This window comes from Oryx dammah, unplaced genomic scaffold, assembly GCF_014754425.2.
Source record: "Oryx dammah isolate SB20612 unplaced genomic scaffold, SCBI_Odam_1.1 HiC_scaffold_3, whole genome shotgun sequence".
Lineage (NCBI taxonomy): Eukaryota > Metazoa > Chordata > Mammalia > Artiodactyla > Bovidae > Oryx > Oryx dammah.
The window spans coordinates 35550291-35574354 of record NW_024070187.1 but is presented as its reverse complement, the minus strand read 5'-3'; the positions used below and the strand labels follow the sequence as shown (position 1 = coordinate 35574354).

General features: G+C 40.8%; 2 protein-coding genes across 4 annotated transcripts in view; one reads left to right on the top strand and one right to left on the bottom strand.

Moving 5' to 3' along the window:
• HERC3 (HECT and RLD domain containing E3 ubiquitin protein ligase 3) overlaps positions 1-24064 on the top strand; it is a 140279-nt gene that overhangs the window by 99615 nt on the left and 16600 nt on the right. The window contains exon 24 of one of the 3 annotated variants that reach the window (XM_040237876.1): positions 64-1654. The exons of the other annotated variants lie outside the window; for them this stretch is intronic. Coding sequence (XP_040093810.1) covers positions 64-115 — 52 coding nt within the window. The 3' untranslated portion in view covers positions 116-1654. Of the gene's footprint in view, positions 1-63; positions 1655-24064 lie in introns of those variants that run through there. 3 annotated transcript variants of the gene reach the window in all.
• Positions 14699-18923, bottom strand: NAP1L5 (nucleosome assembly protein 1 like 5). Its single transcript, XM_040237877.1, has one exon. It carries the CDS (start codon positions 17241-17243, stop codon positions 16491-16493), a length of 753 nt encoding a protein of 250 aa, XP_040093811.1. The 5' UTR covers positions 17244-18923; the 3' UTR covers positions 14699-16490.

The window sequence follows — 24064 nt, the reverse complement described above, 5'->3', positions numbered from 1 at the left end:
GTTCTGCCTTCCTCATGGGAGACTAAGTGAGATAATTTATAGGAGAATATTTTGACATTTTAGAATGAAGGACCTCCCAACATCTATAGAAGGTTTCCAGTATCCATCAGAGTGACTGGCATAAAAATGCCCCCAAAAATATGTGTTGAATAATCGAATGTTATAAAAATGCTTACTATTATTGGTGGTTTTATTGATGAAGAATTTGTAATGTAGATTTTAAATTAAATTCTTTGTGCCTCATGAAAATTAATTCAAGTACATCTGATTTTTTAGTATGATTTTCTGTGTTCTCTTTGAAGGAGAAAAAAATTCAATTTTGTTTGCTTTTGAATTAGAGTGAGGTTTTTGGCCATCTGCATGTTAATTAATTCAGTTTGCAAACACTGAGTGCCTGCTGTGGGCCAAATCTGTTGCTGGATTTAGGAAATAAGTAACTTTTATCCTCAGTACTAGCTGGGAAGGGACAGCATAATGAGTAATTGCAGTAGATTATGGTGCGTGTGATAGGTAAGTGATAAAACAAGTGCCGTGGAACCAGAGGGAGAAGCCACAACACTTTGACTCACCAGCGAAGAATGTGAGTGGGAAAAACATTTCAGGCACAGGGAATAATGGGAGTCAGACTCTCAGCTTTAACACATGATAGAGAATGGTGAGTACTTGTTGGGTGGGGGCTAGTGTGTGGATTAAGGGTGGATGCAATAGTATTGGGGTGAAACTTGTCAGACCCTAAGTGGTTTCGAAGTGGGACATGGTTGATCTGTTTTAGAATGATAACTGGTGGCCATATGGAAACGGACCACGTGTGTGGAGACCCATAGGAGACTACTGAGGTAACTCAGGTGTTAGGTGGTGAGGGCCAAAATGAGGGCAGCAGGGATGCAGAGTCAGCTATGTGTTGATTATGTAATGAACAGGCGCTAGTGCCTGATTATATGTGGATCCTACTAGAGAGGCATGTATCGATAACATGCATGTATTGAGGCTTCCAATTTGAACAACAGGAAACAGAATCTGTAGAGCAGGGTGGAAAGGAAGAAGAGTTCCTTTTTTTTTTTTTAAGAGTTCCATTTTATAAATGTTGATTTTGACATGTCTGTGTGATACCTAGGTGATTTTGTTTAGAGCTGAAGATTTATGTATGTCTTGAAGTCTTTTTTTTTTTTTAATCAAGTCATAGTTTCTAAGTAGGATATTTCCTTTTTCTTTTTTGCATTTCAAATTTTAGTACAATTTTTAAAGGTTACTTTGCATTTGCAGTTATTACAAAATATTGGCTACATTCCCCATATTGTACAGCACATCCTTGAGCCTACCTTACACCCAGTGGTTTGTACCTCCCACTCCCCAACTCCTGTGTTGTTCCCCCTCCCTACCCTCACTGGTAACCACTAATTTGTTCTTTGTATCTGTGAGTCTGCTGCTTTTTTTGTTATATTCACTGATCTGTTGTATTAGAAGTCTTACTGTCAGTAGTTTGTTTACTTACTTATGCCAACCTTAACCACCAGTGAATCTGAGGTTGCCTACACAAAGAAAAACGTGATAAAATAAAAAAAGCAAGGATGGGGGAAAAATGTATGTTCTTAGAAGAGTTATATATATTAGAACAGAAGGGAAACTCCTGTGATGAGGACTTAAAGATCATTAACACATTGGGTAGAGACAAAACTTCTTGACTTGAAGAAGTGGTGGGTGTGCAGAAAGATGAGGTTGGTGTCTCTCATCTTCCTGCAGAAAGGTGAGGGAATGGTGGTCTCCACTTGGGAGGGTTGTGAGTGAGGGAAGCCTGGAAGCAAGGGTTGATGCTGTGGAAAAAGGTTACAGAGGTAGAGAAGTTGGATGCTGTTTTGGGTATGCTGGGAAATGAAAGCTTTGGGTTTTAATTGGCTTCTTACTGTACCTAGTTGCAAAGATGCAGACAGAAATCCTATATAAGTGATGTATATTGGCTTCCTCTCATAAATCTTCTCTTTTGAAAATAGGAGTGACAGAAAAACTGACAGGCCTCCTCTTCCATCCTTTTACATTTTAAAAGATAGCTAGAAGCCAGGGTAATATAATGTAGCATTCAGTAATCTTTTTTGTCATGTAAACCTTCCAGACCACCCAGGAAGCGTCAGCTTTGGGGAAAATGTGAGCTATAATACCAGAGTTAACTGAAATAATGGAGAAGTTGCCAAGGACCCAACAAAAATGGCTTCAGGTGATTTTGACTCTGGGAACCTAGTATAGAGGCTAATCTTGTCTCAAGTAGATGTATTACCAAGTTCAAGCTCTCTGTTCACTGCATGCAAGGCCAGTGAATCTTAGAAACAAGGTGCTGAGGCAAGGAATATGACTTTATTTGGAAAGCTGGCTGACAGAGAAGGTTGCAGACTGATGGCTCAAAATAACCATCTTGTCAGGGCCTAGATGTCAGGTTCTTTTATAGAACCGAAGGGAGAAGCAATGAGGAACTAAAGTCAAAAGGCAGAATAGAGAGAGAGAAAGCAGTGAGGAAGTAAAGTAAAAAAGGGTCTTTGACGGTTTTGCGAAACATCTCCGGGAAGGGCCAGCCTCTGGAAGGGGTGTGTTGGGTTCAGTCGCTCATTGCTCATCCTGTCCGACTCTCTGTGACCCCATGGACTGCGGCACATGATGCTTCCCTGTCCTTCACCATCTCCTGGAGTTTGCTCAAACCCATGTCCATTGAGTCGGTGATGCCATCCAACCATCTCGTCCTCTGTCGTTTCCTTCTTCTCCTACCTTCAGTCTTTCCTAGCATCGGTCTTTTCTAATGAGTCAGCCCTTGGCATCAGGTGGCCAAAGTATTGGAGCTACAGCTTCATAATCACTCCTTCCAGTGAATATTCAGAACTGATTTTCTTTAGGATTGACTGGTTTGATCTTGCTGTCCAAGGGACTCTCAAGAGTCTTCCCCAGAACCACAGTTCAAAAGCATCAGTGGAATGTGTTAGTCTCTTCTTTTTTGTAGTCATTCACAGATGGGCAGGGTCAGATTATCTCTTTATGAGCTGAGCAAAGGCACTTGAATTTAACAGAGTAGCAGGGTTCTTTGAGACAGGCCATTGAGTATGATTATAATAACTGCAAGAAAAAGCAACTCAAAGAAACAGTTCCAACACGGAGTCCGAATTATTTCTTCTCTGCAGCAGGTGTTTAATTTGAAACTCTTACTTGATAAGAGTGTTTCAAAGCTAAAAGCACTGTCCCTTCTTTATCTGTATAACATTGGTACTTTTATCAACTGCTAATGATTTGTTTAATAAAAACAGTATTATTCCATAGCATCATAATATTTTTAAAATTGGGAAATTTACGGCAGATCATAAAGTGGCTAAAGGGCAGGAAAAAAGGCAGAATAACAGTGACAGTCTTTATTTTCTTGGGCTCCAAAAATCACTGCAGATGGTGACTGCAGCCATGAAATTAAAAGAAGCTTGCTCCTTGGAAAAAAAGCTAGGACAAACCTAGACAGCATATTAAAAATCATAGACATTACTTTGCTGACAAAGCTATGGTTTTTTTCCAGTAGTCATGTATAGATATTAGAGTTGGACCATAAAAAAAGCTGAATGCCAAAGAATTGATGCTTTTGAAATGTGGTGTTGGAGAAGACTCTTGAGCGTTCCTTGGACAGCAAGAGATCAAACCAGTCCATCCTAAAGGAAATCAGTCCTGAATATTCATTGAAAGGACTGATGCTGAAGCTCCAAACTTTGGCCACCTAATGCGAAGAACTGACTCACTGGAGAAGATGTTGATGCTGGAAAAGATTGAAGGCAGGAGGAGAAGGGGATAACAGAGGACAAGATGGCTGGATGGCATCACCGACTCAATGGAGATGAGTTTGAGCAAGCTCCGGGATTTGGTGAAGGACAGGGAATCCGGGCATGCTGCATTCCATGGGGTCACAAAAGGTCAGACATAACTGAGCAACTGAACTGAACTGATAAAGTGGCTTTTGGGTCCAGGTAATCTTGTTACTGAGTCCAAGTACTCTGCTCACGGAACAACAAACCCGTGAATCCGAGAGATGAGGTGTTGAGAAAAGGAATACAACTTTATTTGGAAAGCTGGCTGACAGAGAAGATGGCAGACTATGTCTCAAAATAACTGTCTTGTTGGGGTCTGGATCTCAGGTTCTTTTATAGAACCAGAGAGAAGCAACGAGGAACTAAAGTCAAAAGGCAGAATATAGAGTGGGAGAGGGAATGAGGAAGTAAAGTGAAATGGGCCTTCAGTCTTGCAAAATATTTCTGGGAAGGGCCAGCCTTTGGAAGGGGCAGCCTTTGAATCTCTTCTTTCTCTTTTGCTGCTGCTATGTGGCTTCAGTCGTGTCTGACTCTGTGCGACCCCAGAGACGGCAGCCCACCAGGCTCTGCTGTCCCTGGGATTCTCCAGGCAAGAGTACTGGAGTGGGTTGCTAGTGCCTTCTCTCTCTTACTCCATGTTTTTTTTCTTTTGGCAGTCATTCGCAAGTGGGCAGGGTCAGATTATCTTTCTATGAACTGAATAAAGAGTTTAACAGAGTGGCAGGGTCCTTTGAGGCAGGCCACTAAAAATGATTATAACAGCAACAGCAACAAAAAACAAGTCAAAGAAACAGTTTCAACATGGAGTCAGACTTGGTTCTTCTCTGTAACAATTCTTCTTCCTTCCTGGTTTTGGTGATCACATTATAACGTGTATCTATATATGTATTTACATATGTAGATACATCTATAGCTTTTAGACTTTTCAAAGGATGTCTGAGCTTTTGCATCAGGTTTCAGACAATATAGTGTGTACCTTGTTTGTTATGAGCTAACAGTAGGCTAGGCAAGCAACCTGAGGAAGGGCACATTCAGAATTTCTTCACTTTCTAGTGAGTCTTCCAAATGCACTGTGTGTTGGGTACACCCGGTGGGGAAAGAGTGTTCTTGTGTGGGCATAGGCAATTTGTGATCTAGTCTGCAGAGGAGGCAGGTATTGGGACTTAACCCTCTTTTTTTGTATCTTTATAAAATTGTTTCTCCTAGAGACTTTTTGTCTCTGCCTGTTTTGTTCTCTTTCTCTTTGTGGGTCTGAGTTTTTTTCCTTCTGTCTCTTTGCTTTCTCTCACTCACACTGTCTCCTTATTCAGTAGGTATTTCTTTGAATCAGCAATTGAATTGACCTAATAGTTGAGACACAATCCGTGCAGGAATACTGAAATATAACCCAGTTTGTTTAGGGTATTAAGCTGTTCTCATTTGCAACCATAAATGAAATATGAAGACAAAATTAATTAATTGAATCGAAAGGGGTTCAGAGAAATCCACATGGACAGAGGCATCTGGGGGGGATGGATATGGATAGAGTTCTTGGGAGGACTGCTAAGATCTGGATACTAGAAAACAGAGACAAGAATGTAATAAAAAGAGAAAGATGCTTGGTAAAGTTTGCAAGCAAAGAAGTCTCATGATAGAAGTGGGTCTGTGCCACACTTTTTTCTTCGTCTTTTTTTCCTTTTCCACCATTTTTATCTTTTGCTGACAGTTGGGCAAAAGGCCCTGCAGGCCTACAAGCCCAATCTTGAGACTGAAGAAAAAATCTAGAGTCAGCAACAGAGACGTCAGTGGTTTAATGGATGCGGGTTCTTACATGTGTGAAGCAAGGTCCTGGAGTGATACACCACCTTGTGTGGTAGATAGCAGGCAGGACGTGGCGACCATCTCTGCTACTGGGGAAAATGGGGAGGTGTGTACCAGTAATCAGGGGAATTGATGTGAGGTTGGCTCTTGGTTATCAGGGAAACCAGCAAGGGGGAGACATGCCCCTCAACACCCCTTTGATAAGCTATCTTAGTGGAGATGTTCTGACCTAGTCATGAGCTGGGGCCTGGGACAAGTATGTGGAAGGTCAGTTATATGAGTAGGGTGTGGGTGAAGCAGGCACAGTTTGAGGAGGGGTTCTTGAGTGTCCTGACCACACACTGACATATACTCACTCCTGGACATTGCTCATCCCATGAGTGGTCCTCAGAATCAGTGCAGAGAGCATGCTTTTGTTTAAAGTCAGTGGGTTCCTTTTCTCTTTCTTTGTGGTTGTTTGCCCCTATTTGACTTCAGGGCTGCTTCTACAAAACATTTTCCATTAGGATGTTCTGATGACACACAGGTTCCTTAAAAGAAAGAGAGTACATAACTTCAAGGGAGTAATAAGGGGACCTACATTATTCTTTTACTTATATTACAAAACTCCATCTTCTCTTACCATGACTTTCTTAAAAAAAATAGCTTCTCTCTTTCTAAAAAAGTTTTAAATCTTTGTGTTGTAAAATATGCTGTTGTTCTAAATAATGCCAGGCAGAGGGGGATTCCTATTTTTATTGCCAAGACACTGTGTTTGAATTAGAATAGGGAGTAGCTTCTGTGTTAGGTGGAAGTTTGGCTTTTTGCTTTTCTGGGATGCTAACACTCACTGAGCACACAGTGAGGTCATCCATACTGCTTTAGGCACTACCATCCATGACTCTGTACTTGGTGTCAGGAGGCCGACCCCTTGCCGTCACAGTTACCTGTTGGATAGACTTCTGAAAACCTAGTGTGGTTACTGCCACCTTATTAATATTGCTGTCATAGTCAGGGACAGACAGAAAAAGACGTGAATTAGTGTTTGTTTGATTGTTTTTCCCCTTTATCTTTAATGTTGTGAGGGGTTTCCCTCATAGCTCATTTGGTAAAGAATCTGCCTGCAATGCAGGAGACCCTGGTTCGATTCCTGGACAGGGAAGATTCCCCGGAGAAGGGAAAGGCTACCCACTCCAGTATTCTGGCCTGGAGAATTCCATGGACTATACAGAATGTGGTCCACTGGAGAAGGGAATGGCAAACCACTTCAGTATTCTTGCCTTGAGAACCTGATGAACAGTATGAAAAGGCAAAATAATAGCATACCAAAAGAGGAACTCTTTAGGTCATTAGGTGCCCAATATGCTACTGGAGATCAGTGGAGAAATAACTCCAGAAAGAATGAAGGGTTGGAGCCAAAGCAAAAACAATACCCAGTTGTGGATGTGACTGGTGATAGAAGCAAGATCCGATGCTGTAGGCAAATTGGAAGTGGTCAAACAAGAGATGGCAAGAGTGAAAGTCGACATTCTAGGAATCAGCAAACTAAAATGGACTGGAATGGGTGAATTTAACTCAGATGACCATTATATCTACTACTGTGGGCAGGAATCCCTCTGAAGAAATGGAGTAGCCATCATGGTCAACAAAGGAGTCCGAAATGCAGTACTTGGATGCAATCTCAAAAACGACAGAATGATCTCTGTTCGTCTCCAAGGCAAACCATTCAATATCACAGTTATCCAAGTCTATGCCCCAACCAGTAACACTGAAGAAACTGAAGTTGAACGGTTTTATGAAGACCTACAAGACCTTTTAGAACTAACACCCCAAAAAGATGTCCTTTTCATTACAGGGGACTGGAATGCAAAAGTTGGAAGTCAAGAAACACCTGGAGTAACAGGCAAATTTGGCCTTGGAATGCGGAATGAAGCAGGGCAAAGACTAATAGAGTTTTGCCAAGAAAATGCACTGGTCATAGCAAACACCCTCTTCCAACAACACAAGAGAAGACTTTACACATGGACATCACCAGATGGTCAACACTGAAATCAGATTGATTATATCCTTGCAGCCACAGATGGAGAAGCTCTATACAGTCAACAAAAACAAGACCAGGAGCTGACTGTGGCTCAGATCATGAACTCCTTATTACCAAATTCAGACCCAAATTGAAGAAAGTAGGGAAAACCGCTAGAGCATTCAGGTATGACCTAAATCAAATCCCTTATGATTATACAGTGGAAGTGAGAAATAGATTTAAGGGCCTAGATCTGATAGACAGAGTGCCTGATGGACTATGAAATGAGGTTTGTGACATTGTACAGGAGACAGGGATCAAGACCATCCCCATGGAAAAGAAATGCAAAAAAGCAAAATGGCTGTCTGGGGAGGCCTTACAAATAGCTGTGAAAAGAAGAGAAGTGAAAAGCAAAGATATAAGCATCTGAATGCAGAGTTCCAAAGAATAGCAAGAAGAGATAAGAAAGCCTTCTTCAGCGATCAATGCAAAGAAATAGAGGAAAACAACAGAATGGGAAAGACTAGAGATCTCTTCAAGAAAATTAGAGATACCAAGGGAACATTTCACGCAAAGATGGGCTCGATAAAGGACAGAAATGGTATGGACCTAACAAAAGCAGAAGATATTAAGAAGAGGTGGCAAGAATACACAGAAGAGCTGTACAAAAAAGATCTTCATGACCCAGATAATCATGATGATCACTAATTATGTGATCACTAATCTAGAGCCAGACATCTTGGAATGTGAAGTCAAGTGGGCCTTAGAAAGCATCACTACGAACAAAGCTAGGGGAGGTGATGGAATTCCAGTTGAGGCTGTTTCAAATCCTGAAAGATGACGCTCTGAAAGTGTTGCACTCAATATGCCAGCAAATTTGGAAAACTCAGCAGTGGCTACAGGACTGGAAAAGGTCAGCTTTCATTCCAATTCTAAAGAAAGGCAATGCCAAAGAATGCTCAAACTACTGCACAGTTGCACTCATCTCACATGTTAGTACAGTCATGCTCAAAATTCTCCAAGCCAGGCTTCAGCAATATGTGAACTGTGAAATCCCTGATGTTCAAGCTGGTTTTAGAAAAGGCAGAGGAACCAGAGATCAAATTGCCAACATCCGCTGGATCATGGAAAAAGCGAGAGAGTTCCAGAAAAACATCTATTTCTGCTTTCTTGACTATGCCAAAGCCTTTGACTGTGTGGATCACAATAAACTGTGGAAAATTCTGAAAGAGATGGGAATACCAGACCACCTGACCTGCCTCTTGAGAAATCTGCATGCAGGTCAGGAAGCAACAGTTAGAACTGGACAGGGAACCACAGACTGGTTCCAAATAGGAAAAGGAGTATGTCAAGGCTATATATTGTCACCCTGCTTATTTAACTTATATGAGCGTTTCTCCACATCATGAGAAATGCTGGACTGGAAGAAACACAAGCTGGAATCAATACTGCCGGGAGACACATCAATCACCTCAGATATGCAGATGACAACACCCTTATGGCAGAAAGTGAAGAGGAGCTAAAAAGCCTCTTGATGAAAGTGAAAGAGGAGAGTGAAAAAGTTGGCTTCAAGCTCAACATTCAGAAAATGAAGATCATGGCATCTGGTCCCATCACTTCATGGGAAATAGATGGGGGAACAGTGGAAACAGTGTCAGACTTTATTTTGGGGGGCTTCAAAATCACTGCAGATGGTGGTTGCAGCCATGAAATTAAAAGACGCTTACTCCTTGGAAGAAAAGTTATGACCAACCTAGATAGTATATTCAAAAGCAGAGACATTACTTTGCCGACTAAGGTCCATCTAGTCAAGGCTATGGTTTTTCCAGTAGTCATGTATGGATGTGAGAGTTGGATTGTGAAGAAGGCTGAGCGCCGAAGAATTGATGCTTTTGAACTGTGGTGTTGGAGAAGACTCTTGAGAGTCCCTTGGACTGCAAGGAGATCCAACCAGTCCATTCTGAAGGAGATCAGCCCTGGGATTTCTTTGGAAGGAATGATGCTAAAGCTGAAGCTCCAATACTTTGGCCACCTCATGGGAAGAGTTGACTCATTGGAAAAGACTCTGATGCTGGGAGGGATTGGGGGCAGGAGGAGAAGAGGACAACCGAGGATGAGATGGCTGGATGGCATCATGGACTCAATGGACATGAGTCTGAGTGAACTCCTGGAGTTGGTGATGGACAGGGAGGCCTGGCGTGCTGTGGTTCATGGGGTCACAGATTCGGACACGACTGAGCAACTGAACTGAACTGAACTGATACAGTCCATGGGGTCGCAAAGAGTCAGACACAGCTGAGCAATTTTCACTTAATGTTGTGAAAAGTAGAAGTGTTATCATCAAAGCATGTTGAGATCCTGGAAAGAAAGGTTGTATACGATGGTGAAAGATTAATCATTTCCTTTTGACTGTTACATGCCATAATCTTGTCACTGGGTATTTTCATAAATTAGTCTAAGAAAATGAAGTGAAAGAACCAAAAGAATAACACCTGCTGTATTTTTAACTTGAGCAGTTGTATATAGAGATGCTGCTGGCATTGAAGCTGTTTTTATTGAGCTAACAGTAAGATATTTGCTGTCACCACTGCCCTGGAGGAAAATGACAGAAGGATACCAATTCTGTATCCATAATTTATTACATTCCATTTGGTCTTAAAATTGCTCTCTTTACTTGGACAAGAGCTATAGATAGACAAATGAATTATAAGCATCCAGGTAAAAGTACACCCTTGGGTGATTGCTGGTGACCGCTGGCATCTTAGCTAAATCTTGCCACAGCTGGTAGTCCCATCTGGATAATACTGTACCACATGACTTAAGTATTCCTCACACTCTGTAACGTGGTGTTTATTACCATCAATTTAAAAAAAACCCACATGTCATTCTATATTCTTCCATTTTAACTCAAGTTAATCAAATCAAATGCAATCAATATCTTCCCCAGTTTTTTCCATATTAAAAAGAGGATTGTATGACATGTGTATGTACTCAGTCATGTCCAACTCTTTGCAACCCCATGGACTGTAGCCTGCCAGGCTCCTCTGTCAATGGAGTTTTCCAGGCAAGAATACTGGAGTGGATTGCCATTTCCTCCTCCAGGGGATCTTCCCAACCCAGGGATTGAACCCAAGTGCAGTGCGTCTCCTGCATTGGTATGCACATTCTTTACTGTGCTACCTGGAAAGCTCTAAAAAGATGATGAGGAGAGGAAATAGTAAAAAAGAGATGCCAGTCTTTCCTGGTGGTGCTAATGGTAAAGAACGTGTCTGCCAGTGCAGGTGACATAAGAGATGCGAGTTCGATCCTTGGATCGGGAAGATCCCCTGGAGAAAGGCATGGCAACCCACTCCAGTATTCTTGCCTGGAGAATCCCATGGATGGAGTACCCTGGCAGGCTACAGTTCATAGGATTGCAAAGAGTCAGACATGACTATAGCGACTTAGCACATAGCACAACTTAAGGTGAGTGCTCCAGTCAGTCAGTCAGTTCAGTTGCTCAGTCGTGTCCGACTCTTTGCGACCCCATGAACCGCAGCACGCCAGGCCTCCCTGTCCATCACCAACTTCCAGAGTTTACCCAAGCTCATGTCCATCGAGTCAGTGGAAGGACTGATGTTGAAGCTGAAACTCCAATCCTTTGGCCACCTGAAGTGAAGAGCTGACTCATTGGAAAAGACCCAGCATCAGATCTCAAGTTAAAAATACAGCAGGTGTTATTCTTTTGGTTCTTTCACTTCATTTTCTTAGACTAATTTATGAAAATACCCAGTGACAAGATTATGGCACGTAACAATCAAAAGGAAATGATTAATCTTTCACCATCATATATAACCTCCTTGTAGTCCAAGGGACTCTCAAAAGTCTTCTCCAACATCACAGTTCAAAAGGCACCTAGATTCCATAAAGGAATGTGAGAGTAAAACCCACACATGACAAACACTTCTAGATCCTTAAGATCAAATCAGGTTAGGAATGCTGAGACTTCACTTGATCTCTTGAGATAGTCTATGGGAGGTGTGATCTTTAAGATCTGCATGGTACTTGTGCTGGGCTGTTACAGGAATAGCAGATAATTAAAATGCTAGTCACATTTCTCGAGTGCTTCCCATAGTTGAAGAAACTGAGGCATGGAGAGGTATAAGTTACTTGCTCAGGTTTACATGGTTAAAAGTCCAGAGTTCGAAAACCAGAGCCAAGATTCAGAGCCATTTTGTTTGAGTGAGAGCTTAGGCTCTCAGCACATTGCCACTAAGAGGCCAAGACCAGAGTTTCAGGGTCCCTGTGTCACTTCATCCCTTGAAGATAAATAACTTGAAGAGTTTGCTGTTTTCAGTTCAGACAGACTATGCAATTTTTTAAACACAAAGTTGGCATAGTTGAAAACATACAATATATGTATAAAATTGTATGTCTGAATTTTTTAACTTAGGTTGAGATAATGGTTATATCTATAAATTCATTATAAAGCCCTCATGCTGCTGCTGCTGCTGCTGCCAAGTCGCTTCAGTCGTGTCCGACTCTGTGCGACCCCGTAGACGGCAGCCCACCAGGCTCCGCTGTCCCTGGGATTCTCAGGCAAGAACACTGGAGTGGGTTGCCATTTGCTTCTCCAATGCATGAAAGTGAAAAGTGAAAGGGAAGTCGCTCAGTTGTGTCCGACTCTTCGCGACGCCATGGACTGCAGCCTACCAGGCTCCCCGTCCATGGGATTTTTCAGGCAAGAGTACTGGAGTGGGGTGCCATTGCCTTCTCCAAAAGCCCTCATGGACAGTCTTAATTATGACTGCACAGCCTGCTGTGTGAATGTGTGTTTTCCCTACTTTCCCTTTTGAGTGTCTGGCTTGTTTCTATGTTCTTTTTTTCCTTCCCTTCATTTCTTTCTCTTCCCCTTCCTTCATTTTTAATAAGACTGTATCAGACATCTTAAGTATAAAACTTTGTTTTTAAAATTGCTCTTTAATGATAAGGTCCCAAGGGTGAAATGGAATTAGTGTATATCATTTTGACTCTGTGGCTATTTTTGCTAAATTGATTTTGCTTATGAATTATACCAACTTATACATCATCATCAATGTATGAGAGTACTAGGATTTCATCTAATCCTTAAAAATACTGAGTGTTCTTTTTTTTAAAATCTAGTCTAATAAGAAACTTGACTTCACTTGTAAAATTTTGTATTTCTCCCATATGTAAGCTACTTTACATATTCTACATAGCATTGATCCATTTTTCTGATGTTTGCCTTTAAAATATTTTTTCTTAAAGTGAATTAGGTAGAAGTGATCATTGCACAACATTTTAATGAATTAAATGCCACCAAATTTTTCATTTTAAATGGCTAATTATGTTTTGTGACTTTCATGTCAATAAAAAATGTTTGTGTTCATGTGTATGCATGTGCAAATGTGTCTGTGTGTGCTTGAAGGTAAACTCTTGAGTCCGGGAGAGCTGCTGTACTGTGCGTGGGCTGTGAGCGTCAGCCTGCTGCAGTCTTCTGCATAATGCTCATAGAGACTGAGTTGAATGCGTAATGCACGCTGCCTTTCTTTTTGCCAGTTATGTTCTGTGTCGCTTACTAATTTGGGTCTATAATAGATCTAGAAGTGGTTTATGAGTGAGACCGTTTGACCTGCCTTAAAGAGAGGGTATTCTGCTACATATTAACATGCAAGTTTTATGGCTGCCTGAGGAACTATCAAATAAGCAATTCAGGAAACAGAGGGGAAAGATCAAGCCAGTTAGGAAATGGTGGAAATTGCTTGACATTATGAAGGGCATCACATATGTGCCTATATCCTGAGAAAAGTGGCCAGCAGTGGTATGAATGGTAGCTAGAAAACCCCATAGCTGACGTTGTATGTATAAGTGAAAGAAAGATCCAGACCTTGCTGGAGGCATGGACCACTTAGTACTGTCCTTTCAGGATGTGTCTTGCTGCCCTGAATAGGATTGCAGTATTTCCCTTTTTTAAAGTAGTCTGCTGACATCCTTTATATATTTCTCTATTAAGACAAAATGATTTTCATATGATTTATATGAACTTTTTTTTGTATTTGTACTTTATTGCACATTTTATTCCATTTGCTGCTTGCTTTTAAAAATGTGAAGTCTTTAAAAATTTTTATAGCCTCTTAATTTTTGTGTTGTCATGTCTGTTGATTATTTCTTTTGGTCTTAAATCACTCTAGACTTAACCTTTCCCTGTCCAGTAATTGATAAATGCGTAATAATATATTTTCTTCCATTAAAAATTGTGAGTCCGTAGTTTAAGATAAAAATCTTAATTGTTTCCATATTAGTAAACAATTAGGTGAAGATTAGGGTAGTTATATGGGTCTAGATCCAGTTTGGGTTTTGATTTGAAGTGTAGTAAATAAAATGTTAATATGGGAAGAATTGACACTTTTGTGATATTCAGTCTTACCTGCCAAAGGCCTATTTTACATTTCTTTGTGATATTCTATTTTTTTCTTTTCATAGGTTGCATACATTTTTGAGGTTTTTATATTTTATATACCATGAGAGCCGTTTGCATGTATTTTTGCCATTATTAAAGTGCCTAGAAATAATTAGTGGTTTTTATATATTTATTTGGTAACTGATCAGTTCCTCAAACTTAATGAATGTGATAGCTTTCAACTGATTCTCTCGGGCTTTCTACATAAAATCACATCCCTTCCAAAATTTTTTATTTTCCCCACTAATTACACACCTTATTTGTTTCACTCATTTTTGTTTTTGTAGGACCTAGAAAAACAAGTCTTTTATTCCTAGGGATAAGAAATGAATATTGAATTTTTAGTTTAGTTTTTTTTTTTTTGCTTCTGTTCCAGATGGGCATGATTATCATTTACTTCTTCTATAATAAGTTATTTTGATTTTCTCTTTTTGTTGTCTTGACCCTAAGGAAGATTGTTACATTAAGGTTTTACTCAACTATTGCAATTAGCAACAGGTCAGAGCTTCCTTCCATTTCCTAAGGTAAATCTGTCTAATGTTACTTCTGAATAATTTTAACCCTTAAGGGAAATGAAAAAAAAAAAAACACATCTGTGTGTTTAAAATTTGGGGGGAGTCACTTTCAATTTTATACTTAATTTAGAATGTCCAGATATAAAGTTGAAATAGCCTTTATATGCAAAATGTCTTTTATTCTTTCTGGGAGGAAATCAAACTCTGATTTTTATATTGAGGAAGAAGACATTTTATTGAATTTACTTGTTTACGAATGAAAGGCCACATTCTTAAACAAAATGATAAGAATATAATGAAAAAATCATAAGAATATAATGTATTTTCTCCCCTTTTGTAACTTACGAGAGGACTGAATTTCAAATCTTCCTCTTTTATCTTTTATATAATAATAACAATGTTAATAACAGCTGAAGTACTTTGAGCATTTAGTGTCAGATGCTGGTCTATGAGCTTTATGTAAATTAACTAGCTTGTTCTCCATAATAACCTGTGAGGAAGGAACTGTTACTATCCCCTTTTATAGATAAGGAGAAACTAAACACAGATTAACTGAATTGCTCGAGATTCATTGTTAATAAGAGGCAGATCTGGGATTTCATTCCAGGCAGTCAGAAAATGTGTCCTTTTGTTTTTTGAAAATACTGTTTTATTAACACCACAGTGGTAAACAACTTTATGCTTAAATTTCCTTATAGATTACACAGTTCAAAACCCACAAAGAAGCTAAGAGTCTTTACATTAAATGTGTCCTCCTAAAAATCCTTTGCTGTATGCCAATCTGTTCCCAATCGGTAAACTTTGATTATGCACCATTTTATATTAATATGTCACATTTACATAGCAAAATAATGAAGGCACAGCTAACACAAGCAAACTTAAACCCTTTCTACTTCTGAGCTGCGGATGGGGACACACAGTTGCATTGGTTCTTCAAGTATATATTTTTTCCCAAACATTAGCTTCAGTGAAGAGTTCTGATAATTTTCACAGCTACATTCTAAAAGCTACAAGACAAAAAGACATCACACAATTCAAAGTACATAACATTGGATACACATGCTTTACAGACTTTACTAGAATTCTACATTTTTTTCAAGTAAATTAATACTTCTAAAATACTTGATAAAGGGATTTAATACTTAAACAATTGGGATTTGTTTTACACCTTTGTAAATAGACATTACCAAGAAAATACATAAACACGAGACCGTAAATAATGAACACATACGTTGACAATATTGTACAGGTCATACACCCTCCTTCTCAGAACCAAATATTCAGAACAGTCTTTAGAATCTGAAGTGGCAGTTTTCTGAGCCTCATTAACAGTATTGTCATGATCTCCAGCACCGGCTTCCTTCGTCCCATCTCTCTTCTCTGAAGTGTAAAGCTGATGTTACAAAAACAAAGTCTTAAAGATGAGATCTGTCTTGAGTTCTGCTGCTGCTGCGCTGGAAAAATGCAAAACTAACGAAATTGAAGAATTTGGCACTGAGAACACGTTCGATCTCGGCTTGGGTATTCCGTGCCTAGTGCGATGATACTGTGATGAAAGGATTTTCAAAGTGACGTTCTTTAAGTCACATCTACTTGACACCCTTAGTAAGTCTCAACTCCAGTCCTCACAGAAGAGATCATGAAAAATCATTTTAAATTTAACTCATTTTCAACACCTGTTGGTATATTTGTGTTCAAATTGGAAATCTAATTTGAGACGTGCTGGGCATAATCGGACTGCGTCAATTTCATAGTATTTTAGGAATGTCAGAATTGATTCGTACTGTACTTTGGTCCAAAACCTGAGCCGTTCAAGTCCACCAATGTGTACAAAATAATAGTAATCGGGGTTTTAAATCTGCGTCGTCATTCTCCTCTGCGCACTCTGCCCCCGCTTATTTCTTGGCGTCATCAGGCACTGCAGAGTAGGGACCCTCATCTTTGGCGGCAACGGTCGCCGCAGCCTCTGCTGCAGGCTCTTCTTCCTCCTCGTCCTCCTCCTCTCCCTCCTCCTCATCCTCGTAGTCGTCATCATCATCCTCCTCCTCGTCACCCTCTAAGGTCCATGCACACCCCTCCATCTCACCAGTGAGCTCTTGGATCTTAGCAAGTAAGGGCTTATAGATATCGTTATACTTTTTCTCCAGAGCCTGGAATTCCTTGTCAAATTTGGCTTCTATCTTATCGCATCGCTTCTGCAGCTTTTTGAGAGCCAGGACTCGGCATTTCACCGAGTTAGGCAGGCTCTCGATAAAGTCATTTCTAGGCTTTGGTGCATTCTCTGCAGGGGTCTGGGGCTCCTCAGCCATCTGACCGACCGCACCGTCGGAGTCGCCGGACGCGCTGTCAGAATCTCCCCCCTGCGCACCGCCTTCCACCATTACCTCCTCCGCTGCCGCAGCCGCGTCCGCTGCTGCTGCCGCCGCCGCCGCTGCCTGGCTCGGCTCCGCAGAGCCCTGGTTCTGCGAGTCAGCCATGTTCGAGGAGCAGCGCAGAGGTCTAGGTGGCTCCCACAGAGACCTGCACCCGAGCTGCACCACAGCGATCCTGCGGCTGCGGCAAGCGGCAAGAGGCGCTGACGTCGGCCGCGACGGTGACGTCGCGCGGCCCCGCCCTTTCCCCCTGCGGGCCCTTGACTGGCTCCCCATAATCAGCTGATGGTGGGCCCTCGAACCGCACCGGCTGCCTCCTGTTGCCACCCTGCTCTCCCCCGCACTGCAGGCAACGTCAGGACCCGTTTCCTAGCTACCCTGCTTCCCCCCACAGCTGCCTGCGCCAATCCCTCCCCCAGTAGAGAGGAGCTGGGGGTGGCGGCAGGTGTCCGCGGCAGTTTTTCACGAACTGTGTGGACAGGCTTAGCCTTTGCCACTCGGCTCCTCTAGCTCACGCAGGCGCTTATATACATCTGCCAGTATAGCTGTCTTGGCATTTGTCTCCACCTCTCTGTAGCTGGCGTTGGCATCTCGAGCTTACTCTTGGGGACTCGGCTTTGGTCACCTCAGATTTCACTGAAGTCCTTGCCAGAGAGTAGAGGCCTGGGGGGATCTGTCTCCATTCCACCCCCTTAGGGACCCGTGGGAGAACTGTACAGTGTTCAGCCCTTTCTCCCCTCGTCCCACCCTCAGCAGCCCCTCTTCCTCTCTCAGCCTAGTGGCACATACACCGGTAGCACGGTCTTCTTTCAGTTAGGCGGACCCTGAGAAGCGGTTTTGGAGCCATTTGACCAGGAAATGTATGAAACCCTGGGTATCCTGGAATATTCCAGAAGGCTCCTCAATAGCCTTGTCCTGTGGGGAGGAATAAAGCTGGAGGAAGGCCAAAGAAAGCAAAGCCTTCTAACGCTGGAGGCCCGGGGTAAGGGGCCCCCTGCCTTATCGGGGCTGAGGCGCGTGTTTAACAGTGCCGTTTGCTAGGGATGTACCGTCACACACGTACACACAGGCGTTGTCCCCAAGACATGGTTCAGCATCTGCTCCGAGGGTCTAACTGGTGATTCGTATGAGAACGATTAAAAAAAAACTATCGAATACTAATCTCTTGTTTTCTAACAGTCATTTTAGTTTCCTGTTTATTAAAGTGAGAGCTTCTTGAATAAGGGTAAGAGCACATTATTTTAGGTATGGAAGCCAGACGACGTAGGACTTGCTCAGGAACGTTTTCAAATTAAGCATTACTTACACAAATGCTTTTTTCCCCATTATATTGGGACTTGCCGAAGTATTTACATAAAATACATGAATGTAAGGAAATTAACTGCCCAGGTACATTTGGTGTGTCTTTTTGGGTCTTGTAAATGTTAGTTAATAATATGCCAAGCATCTAGTGCTGACATTTAGCAAGAACTTGATATTTTGTTTACAAAATAGTTAAATTGCATTTGTCACTCAAAGATAACCTGCAATAATATACTCTTAGAAAAGGACATCTTTGTGCCCTTCCCCAAAGAAGCTTTACAAAAGGTTCAATATAGCCCCAGTAGAAAATATCTTAGTTTTTTTTGTACTTGTAGTTCCTATTATGTATTTTACTTTCTTAATTATCTCTCAGATTATTTAGTTTCTGCTTCCCTGTTAACCATTCATAATGATGAGATTTTTTGGTTAAGGTTGAAATTTCGATCCTAACTCTGAATTTGGTGTAATAATGTATCTATATTTAGTTGGCTGATGCTATACATATTTAATACATCACCTGAATGTTCCATATACCATCTTTTGATAGGTACAGCTACTGTGAGGTTAAGACTGTTTTCTCATTTTAAAAAATAAGTAATTTAGGTGAAGAAAAAGGAAGTGAAATGCTGTTTTACAATATGTATCACCTGATTGGCAGAATCAGGGACAGAAGCGAGGCCTTCAGACTCCTGTAATGTAGAAGCTGTGACACACTTTAAAAAGACAAAGTAAACTCAGACTTGACTCAGTCTAACTAACATGAGTTACTTGAAACAACCAGGGTGTACCCATCTTTTAGGATTTTTATGTTCCCATCTTAAAAACTCTTTAAACTTAGTGTTAAGCTAGGCTTTACTGACCAGGGTTCTTGGACTACTTAATAAATGGAAATTGATAAGAGACTAGATGATAAATTCAAGCAAGGCTTTTTTGGGATTCTTGCTGCCAGCAGAAGGGAGCTAAAACAAGTAACTTCCTTGTTTACCTCCTGTGAGGATAGGGGGGCTGGCACTGGGAAGCAGATTTCTTATATGGGGTAAGGGTGGGGGAGGGATGGGTTCGGGCCAGAGGGGGCGCTTAGGTGGTCTGCCCACCCCCTTGGTGGTACTGTGTGCAGGGGGCATGTGCAGTACCCTTCTTTTGCTTCTGATACCCTGCTTTTGCTCCCGGAAGTTGGATTTTTGGTCTTTTTGTATCTTGTTCATAAATTGCCCAGAGAGCCTGTGCATACAGCTATTTTTAGTCCCTTGTTACTTCCTATTTTGTTGTTTGAGGAGAGGTTTGTCCAGATACAAGCACTGCAGCAAAGGGTCCCAGGTCCCACTTGCCTCAAGGCTACTCTTTTTTTTTTTTTTTTAAGTCTGTATTGAGATATGGTTCATGTACAACAAATTTTGCCCTTTTTAGGGTACTTTGACAAACACATAGAGTCATGTAAACACTACATTAATGGAATTGTAGAACAGTGACCTCATCTTCTTCAAATACCCTCACGTTCTTTCCCTTACTGTCAACCCTGGCAACCACTGGTCTGTGATCTGTCTCTGTAGTCCCCAGAATGTCGTATAAGTGGAATAGGTGTGTAGCCTTTTGAGTCTGGCCTTTTTCTCTCAGCATAATGAATTGGAGATTCATCAGTGGCAATGTATATTAGTAGTCTGTTCCTTTTTATTTGCTGACTAGTATCCCATTTGAGTTATTTCCAGTTCTTTGTGATTATGAATAATGCTGCTGTGAACATGCATCAACAGATTCTATGTGAATAAAGGTTTTTATTTCTCTTGAGTGAATACCTAGAAGTGGAATTGCTAGGTCATATGGTAAATGTAGGTTTAAATTTATAGGAAGTTTCCACAATGTTTTCCACAGTGGCTATACTATTTTGCTTTTACACTGGCGATATCTGAGAGTGGTAGTTGCTCCACATCCTCACCATTTCATATTGTTGAGTTTTGTCCCCTAATCTAAGAGCTGTATGTGAGACCATAATGATGAATGACATCATCTTCTAGTGTGCTTACGTGTCATTCATATATCTTCTTTGATAAAATGTCTGTTTAGATCTTTTGCTTATTTTCTAAATTGAATTTTTTGTTCTCTTACTACTTTTCTAATGTTTTTTATATATCCTGGGTACAAGTCTTATGTAAGATATGTGTTTTTTAAATATGCTCTTTGGTCTGTGATTTGTCTTTCATTTTTGTAATAGTGTCTTCCAAAAGCAGATACTTAAAATTTTGATAAATCCATTTATTAATCTTTTCATAGTAGATTATGCTTTTGGTGTCATATCTAAGAAATCTTTGCCAAATTCAAGGCCATAAAGATTTGGTCTTAGTTTTCTTCCAGAAGTTTTACAACTTAAATTTTCACATTTAGACTCTGATCCAGTTGATTTAATTTTTAAATAGGTTGTGAGGTATATGGGCTTCTCTGGTGACTCAGACAGTAAAGAATCTGCCTGCAATTTGAGAGACTCGGGTTCGATCCCTGGGTCAGGAAGATCCCCTGGAGAAGGGAATGGCTACCTACTGCAGTATTCTTGCCTGGAGAATTCCATGGACAGAGGAGCCTGGTGGGCTACAGTCTATGGGATTGTAAAGAGTAGGACACGGCTGAGTGACTAACATTACTACTACTATAGGGATATATACCTTTTGCATATTGATCTTCTGTTGATATGGTACCATTTCTTGAAAATACTATCCTTTATTCATGGAATTGCTTATTCAATTTGGCAAACAGTAATTGTCCATATGAGGGCTGCCCTGTAGTTCAGCTGATAAAGAATCACCTGCAGGGCAAGATACCCCAGTTTGATTCCTGGGTTGGGAAGGTCCCCTGGAGGAGGGCATGGCAACCCCCTCTAGTATTCTCGCCTGGAGAATCCTCATGGACAGAGGAGCCTGGTGGGCTACAGTCCACAGGTTACAAAGAGTCAGACACAACTGAGCGACTCAGCACAGCACAGTTGTTCATATACATGTTGATCCATTTCTGGACTTTCTGTTGCATTGATTTATGTGTCCTTTCACCAGTACCACACTTGGTAACTGTGTAAGTCATGAAATTAGGTACTGCAAGTTGGTTAACTCTGTTCTTTCTCAAAATTATTTTGCTCTTCTAGTTCCTTTGACTTTCTATGTTTATTTCAGAATTGGTTTGACAAGCATTTTAAGAGACCCTTGGATTCAGACTCTGAAAACAGTTTGCAATGCATATAGTACCTGCTTTTTAAGAATTATGTGTTTAAAAGTTTTAACTCTTGTTATTAAGAGTTGTCTCATTTTGTGGGCTTGATGGACTCTAGCGTATTATTGGGGCTGCCAGTAACACATAGTTGGGAATAGCAAGATGAGCTGTCATACCATCAAGTCCGTATCTCTGCTTATTGTAATTTCTCACACACCTGTCACATTGGGGGAAAAATAAGGAAGGTGGATGATGGGACGGCCCTTTGGTGAAGTGGTTGGGAGCACAAGTCTGTATTCAGACATCTGGCTTCACTTTCTGCCCCTGCCCATTTACTAGTTGTTTGTCTTGAATTCAGTTCTCAAATTGGAATAATGATAACATCAACTTCAAAATGTTTTTTCTTGGGTTTTTGTGTGTTTGTTTTTATTGGGCCACAATTCTCATACCATAAAATTTACTCAAAGGGTAGTCTTAAGTATCGCTGAGATAGTGTGTATCCAAGTACTTATAATTGAGTCAGTTCTTCACATCACGTTGTTCATTAGATTTTTTAGAATACTTATGCATTTATTTGACTGAGCCAGGTCTTAGTTGTGGCATGTGGGATCTTTAGTTGAGGTAAGTGGATTCTAGTCCTGGAGAATAATTCTCTTTGGTTCTGTGCTCTTCTGTTCGCAGCCAGTTAATTCTATTGGCTCATTTCACACCTGTGGAATTCTGGCGGTCTTTCTTCTTTTTTTTTTTAAAAACCATCTCTGCCCCTTCAGTGCAAGCTGGCAGTGTTCCTGCTTATATAAAATTCTCATAAAACTTATTGGCCTCCCAGGCAATTCATGGGGGTCCATGCCATCAGACAAGAGAGGCCTCCACAGATCTTTCCTGAATAGCCACATCTTTACCCCTGGCTTCTACGGAGATGGTTGACTGGATCCATAAGTCACATGCCTGATCTCTTTAGCAGACCATTGTTCAGCCACATCCTTGGCCTTGTTTTCAGAGCATGCTATCTGGATAGGCTGAGGATTTCCAAACTTTCCAGTTATATTTCTTTATCGCTTAACAATTCCCTCTTTATCTCTTTCCTCTTGCATTTTACTATAAGCAAGAAGAAGAAACCAGGTCACACCTTTAATATTTTGCTCAGAAATGTCATCCACTAAGTAACCAAGTTTATCACTTACAATTCCTACTTTCTATAAAACATTAGAACATGATTTGGCCAAGTTCTCTGCCACTTTATAACAGGATTGCCTGTTTCCAGTTTCAGAAAAATAATGTGTTCTTCATCTCCATCTGGGACTTTACCAGAGAGCTTTAACATCCATATTTCTATCAATATTCTGTTTATGATTTATATGTATTTTCTAAGACAGTAGAAGCTTTCACTGTAGCTCTCCTTTTTTCTTTCTGAGCCTTCACTGGAATCTCCTTTAATGTCCTTATTTCTATCAATAGTTTCTTCAAGGCAAACTAGGCTTTTTCTATCATGCCTTCAAAAGCCTTCCAGCCTCTACTTATTACCCGATTCCAAAGTCAGTTTTACATTTTTAGGCATGTGCTATTGTAGTACCCCACTTCCTGGTACCTAAATCTGTCTTGGGGTTCTCCAGACAAAGAGAACTAATAACACATATGCACACATGCACGTAAAGATAAAAATTGATTTTAAGGAATCTGTGTGTGTGATTGTGGGGCTGGCAAGTCAGAAACCTTCACAGCAGGATTAGGCTGAAAATTCTGGCAGGAGTTGATGTGACAGTCTTGAGTCAGAAGGCAGTCTAGAGGCCAGATTCCTTCTTTGGAGAACTTTTAGTCTTTTAGAGCCTTCAACTGACAGGATGAGGCCATCCACATTATGAAAACTAATCTGCTTTACTCAAAGTTTAAAAGTGAATCACATCCAAAAAATTCCTTCCCAGCGACATCTTGAGTGATGTTTGATCAACAGCTGGGCATGATAGCTAAGCCAAACTGACACATAAAATTAACCATCGCAGGCTATAATGTAAAATCATGCTGATGGTGCTTTTCTTAGATAGTTGTACCAGAAAAATGTTACCAACTGTTGACAGAATTGAAAAATGCCGTACATGAAAGCTGCGAGTTCTGGTTTTATTCAGGGACCTTACAGAGGACTATAGCCCTGGAGACAGTTTGTCAGCTAACTCTGAGCAGTTGCTCGAAAGGGGCAGGGGAGCAGCCAGTATATATGAATTTTTTGGCTGGGAAATACATGGAGTCAGGCATACATCTTAGTGAAAGATTACTGCTAATCATAATCAAAGAAGTGCTTATCTTTATATGGGAAGATGAAACAATCTGGGGCCATTGAAATTCTTCCTCAAGTATGTATCAAAACTATTGAAAGGTCCATACATTCAAAACACAAAACGCTCCATTCTGTTTTTTGTCCTCGATTCCTTTCAGTGTGTACTGTAGGTCAGTGAGTGTAATAGCAAATGACTTGATCATTGTAGAACTGGATGGCAGGCAATATTCTTTGTTTTACCACTACCTCCCTTTAGATCATAAGTTGAACCAAGGTTTAGGAGACATTTCATGACCAATTTGTCCCACAGTACTAAGAAAGTTCATTCCTA

Bases quoted from the DNA above. Each gene is read 5' to 3' on its own strand.
- NAP1L5 (XM_040237877.1), bottom strand. From the start codon at position 17,243: ATGGGGAGCCAGTCAAGGGCCCGCAGGGGGAAAGGGCGGGGCCGCGCG.